General features: G+C 44.1%; 1 protein-coding gene across 1 annotated transcript in view; it reads right to left on the bottom strand.

Annotated features, from left to right (window-relative positions):
• Window positions 1-5044, bottom strand: part of LOC104275682 (E3 ubiquitin-protein ligase Itchy-like) — a 33824-nt gene that overhangs the window by 19466 nt on the left and 9314 nt on the right. The window contains 4 exon segments of the mRNA XM_009871701.1: window positions 243-364; window positions 367-485; window positions 1856-2025; window positions 4785-4827. Of these exon segments, the coding sequence (XP_009870003.1) occupies window positions 243-364; window positions 367-485; window positions 1856-2025; window positions 4785-4827 (454 nt within the window).

Raw genomic sequence — 5044 nt, forward strand, 5'->3', positions numbered from 1 at the left:
AGCCCGGGCCAGGGTTGCCCTTCTGGGCTGCACGAGCGCCCTGCCGGCTCAGGCTGAGCTTCTCATCTACAAAAACCTCCTCTAGGAAAACCTCCGAATTACCGAGGGAAAGCAAGGCAGGGGGGATTTTCTGTTATTCAGCAAAAGCTAGATGTTATGAACATTCTGTTACACCCTACTATAAACAGAGGCAGAAACGTCAGCACACAAAAGAAAATTTTTAGAAGTTATTAAATTCATACCCAGGTGGCAGAGGGCCTTGGCTGACTGTGGTGAGCGCCTGAGGGGAAGGGTTTACTGCCTGCACTTGTCTCGATACCGGGGGGGTGGTGAGCGCAGCAGTCGCAGGAGCCGTCGTCGTCGCAGCCGTGCCGTTGCCCCCTCCGGGCTCAGTTCTGAGGTTGTGCTTGCAGCTGAACTGGCCAGCGAGCCCGCACTGGCCCCGTCGCTTTCGGTAGACGTGGCTGAAGGGCCGTTTACACTTGCTACAACGGCAGAGATATCAAAGACAGAATTAAAATAAAAATAAAGCCTTTAACTGATATTTACCACCAATCTATCTCAGAAGCTGTGAATCACAGAAGTAAACATGCAAGAACTGTTGTGCTTGCAGCTGAACTGGCCAGCGAGCCCGCACTGGCCCCGTCGCTTTCGGTAGACGTGGCTGAAGGGCCGTTTACACTTGCTACAACGGCAGAGATATCAAAGACAGAATTAAAATAAAAATAAAGCCTTTAACTGATATTTACCACCAATCTATCTCAGAAGCTGTGAATCACAGAAGTAAACATGCAAGAACTGGTATTCAAAAGTGCATGCACGCAGCCACATTTTACAGCTCACACAGAGACTAAAGAGCAGCTTTGTCTCACTTTGTAAAAATGCTTTAATCCAACAGCTGTCATTGACGGCTATTTCTGATAGAATAAATCATATTTACCAAAGCAAGTTGCCTGCACTCTGTAAACACCAAAAAATTATTTAAGAAAAAACTGCTTTCTTGCACTGATCAGTTATTTATTTTCTATCAGTTATTTGGAATAGTGATTTAAGAGATAATAAACAAATTTTTCAAAGAAAGACTTGACATTACATGGGAAGAAATCATGGGAATGGGAGGGAAATACATGGATTCTTCAAATGGTTTCTGTTTTCTCGGAATGCCATTTGGTGGCTGGGATTAAAAGTTGCATGGAAGTCAGGCCTTACTCCTGATCTACACCGGATTAATCTTTTAAAGCAATTACTGTATCACAGTTTCCCATCCAGACTCAGCATTTACCAATTCTAATTACGAGACTACTGAATCAGACTGCAGCGCATGGGGGTAAAGGAGTTACCCTACAAACATCACCGAAGTTTTCAGGACTACTTGTCTTAATGTTTCATAGGTTTTAGATGTATTTTTTTATTTATCTACTTCAGTGCAAAGAAGTAATGACTGTTTTAAATGCTGCTATTTCACAGACTTTAACTAGAATTGTAGAAACGAACAACTAGTATTTCAGAACCAAGTATTATCAACTTGAGACAGTTCCGTGAGTGTTTCCACAGATTCCATCTCAAACCTCAATCTCAGTGGGATCTCTTACTGCAGCAGCAGCATTTATTTGTGTTCTTTTGGTCCCACCTCCACCACACGTCGCAGTCCCACTGCCATGGGTACTTAGCAGATACGAAAGCAAGACACTTCTAATGGCAAGAGTGACAATTAAACAACATGTACTGAACACAAGCTGAAAAAGAGTCCTCCCGAAGTCACCCGCCCAGGAACGTAGTTACAAAACGCAGCATCAGGAAGGAGTACGCTCATTCGAAGAGTTTCGCAGCAGAAGCCCAGCCCCACGATACCTACCCGCTACGGAAGCTGGTCTGCGGGGAGTGGGTGGGGGTGGTCTAGAAGGCCTGGGAGGTCGAGCAGGTTTGCAGTTGCCATTTGTGAGTAACGGAGAATCGCTACCGTTAACAGTCTTGTTTTCACTGGGAGCAGCATCTTCACAACTTTCGAGGCCGTTTGAGTTAGTCCTTTTGTGGGAGAAGACAGAAAGGAGAACTGTTCTAATAAGGTATGGGTGATATTAAACTTTACAGAAGACACTAGAATGGAACAGTTATGACAAGGTGAGATTCTCACACAATAATTACAAAACCCCACACATTTGGATAAACATATGTAGAGTTTATAGTCTGAGGTATAAGAAATCTCAACTGATGGAAGGTTGTGAAATAGCTGTGTATGTAACACCTCTCACTGAACCCTCCTCCTCCCTTGCCCAACTTAATACACCTGCCTTTAGGCCCAGGCTCTGGATTTTGCTGCTCAGCTACTTCCACCCATGAACTCTACTTGTCTCTAATGAGACAAGAAGTCGTCTAAACTCCAAAACCATCCTGTGTTCACTGGGTTAACTGGGCTAGCACAAGCTCAGAACAAACAGGCTGTTTCAAATTTCTAGAAAACTTAATCCCACATACACCACTTTTCCCCCTAAACTCAGTTCTGGAAGAGGCTGGAGTATTTAGGACTAAGTATTAAAGTTTTGGCCAAGAGCTATGAATATAAGCTTCTCAACTTCACAAGAATTAAGAAACTAAAGAGCAGCACTCGCCCATTCTGTACTGTTCCATTACACCCAGCAGCACATTGCTCTGACAAGCTGAGTTACAGGTATCCCCATCTTTACCTCTAAAATGTTTTATTTTCTGAATACACTGAGCAAAATAAAAAGACTGTCTACTAAAATTCTAGTGGATTGACAGGTCAATCAGTAATAGGGCATCAGCAATAGAACCATAAGTCATAGTTTCAGCCCAATATCTCCAAAATTACATTCTTCTAAATGCACACAAATAAAAAACCAGTCAGTAAGCCTAACTAAATCACGAGTCATAGAGGATCAAATAGGGTCATAAACATTTGACCTCAAAGTCATTGTCGAACACACTTTTTGCTCTACACCACTTGTGGTGCACAAAATTCGTACCACATCACACCAACGCTGATTTAAATGATTATGAAAGCATGTACAAATCATCAGTGATCTCAGGTTTGTAAGAGCTATAGCCTGGGTATTCCTCAGTCACAGAGAGCAGACTGCTGCTGCTGGAGCATTCGAGTCAAAAGTGTAACTTTTTATCTTTAGTTCTATTTGACCAGTTGGCTTAAGGTGTAATAACCCGTGTCAAAACACTACTATGCCTGCAACGATAACCACGGCTGGACATATTCCAGGCGGTTCACAAGAACCCCAAAACGGACCTTTAATGAACACCAAACCCCCCACTGGCTGGTACTAAAACCAAATCAGCTGTTATTACTCTTATTACCATCGAAACATAGAATGTTGGGGGTTGGAAGGGACCTCCAGAGATCCCCCAGTGCCACCCCCTGCCAGAGCAGGGTCACCCAGGGCAGCCCCACAGGAACGCGTCCAGGCGGGTTGGAAAGTCTCCAGAGCAGGAGACTCCACACCCTCTCTGGGCAGCCTGGGCCAGGGCTCCGGCCCCCTCGCAGTAAAGTTTCTCCTCATGCTGAGGTGGAACTTCCTGTCTTCTAGCTCAAACCCACTACTCCTTGTCCCATTACTGGGCACCACCGAAAGGAGACTGGCCCCTTCTTCTTGACCCCCACCCCTCAGATATTTCTCTACGTTAATAAATCCCCTCTCAGCCGTCTCCTTTCAAGACTGAACAGCCCCAGGTCTCTCCGTCTCTCTTCCCAGCAGAGATGTTCAGTCCCTTGATCCCCCTCGTAGCTCTCCCTTGGACTCTCTCCAGTAGGTCCCTGTCTCTCTGGAACTGGGGAGCCCCAAACTGGACACAGCATTCCAGGGGTGGTCTCACCAGGGCAGAGCAGAGGGGCAGGAGAACCTCCCCAGCCCTGCTGGACACACTTTTCTTAATGCCCCCCAGGATCCCATGGATCCTCTTGGCCACAAGGACACGGTGCTGTCCCAGGGACACTCCCTGCCCACTGGGACTCCAAGGTCTCTCTCCACGGGGCTGCTTTCCAGCAGGACGTCCCCTAATTATTATTTTACCATTACATGCTTAGGCATTCTGAATATCCAAGCACAGAAACATTTATCTGAGCATGAAAAGGAAATAGAACAAAAATAAACTTTCACAGGAAGACTTAAGACAACATAGCTAAGTGAGTTACGATCTACTAAAAAAAATACGTGAAATTTAACTTGGCTACTCCAGACGTTATCCAAGAGTGCATCATAGAGATCCTTAAAATACTTGCAGTACTGTGAACTAACTGAGGTGATGTGGTGATCACTGCAGGTTAATCCACCATTCAAGTATGGTCACACTTTTATCCTAACAAGCAGCAGGGTACACAATCCGCCATCAACCTTAAAACACTGCTTTTGGTATCTTCTTATAGGTAAATATAATTCTGTTACCTCCATGTTATAAAGCAAGACAGCGTAACAATAACCAGTGCCATTTACTCACCAGTAGAATCTTATTTCTGTATTTATTTATTTATTTTGCTTTGGTTAATCACTGGGAGAAGGACGAGGAACAGAAAATGATAAAAAGATGGTGGCAAACTGAAGCTACAAGATGGGGCTCATATGGAAAACAATATGTGCAAGTATGACAGGACAGTGTTTTTATTAAGCACATGCTCAGATCTTAACAGATACTGTTGCAGGGCACGCTCAGGAATTTCTCAGTTGTCTTCTTTATAAAACATACATTCCTCTTTCAAAATTGCAAACATTAAAATGCAGTATTAAAAAAAAAAAAAAAAGAGAGGAAAGAAGTCCTACCGTGTATCATTCCTTGCTTTGGAGCTATCATTCTGTGTAGGACCTTAAACACCAGAAAGAAAAAGACAAGAGATGTATAAGCAACATTGTGAATCATTTCCAAGAGAAGAAGCAGTCTTTAATGCTCACATTTCTTTCAAATGTGGCGGCGATACACCACGTGCTGCTGATTCACTGTCTCGTTCCTCCCTCTCAGCATACACTTGTTTTTGAACCACTACCACTGAGTGCTAGTTCCACCCTACAGAAGATTCAGCAGG

Source organism: Apaloderma vittatum, unplaced genomic scaffold, assembly GCF_000703405.1.
Source record: "Apaloderma vittatum isolate BGI_N311 unplaced genomic scaffold, ASM70340v1 scaffold7386, whole genome shotgun sequence".
Classification (NCBI taxonomy): domain Eukaryota; kingdom Metazoa; phylum Chordata; class Aves; order Trogoniformes; family Trogonidae; genus Apaloderma; species Apaloderma vittatum.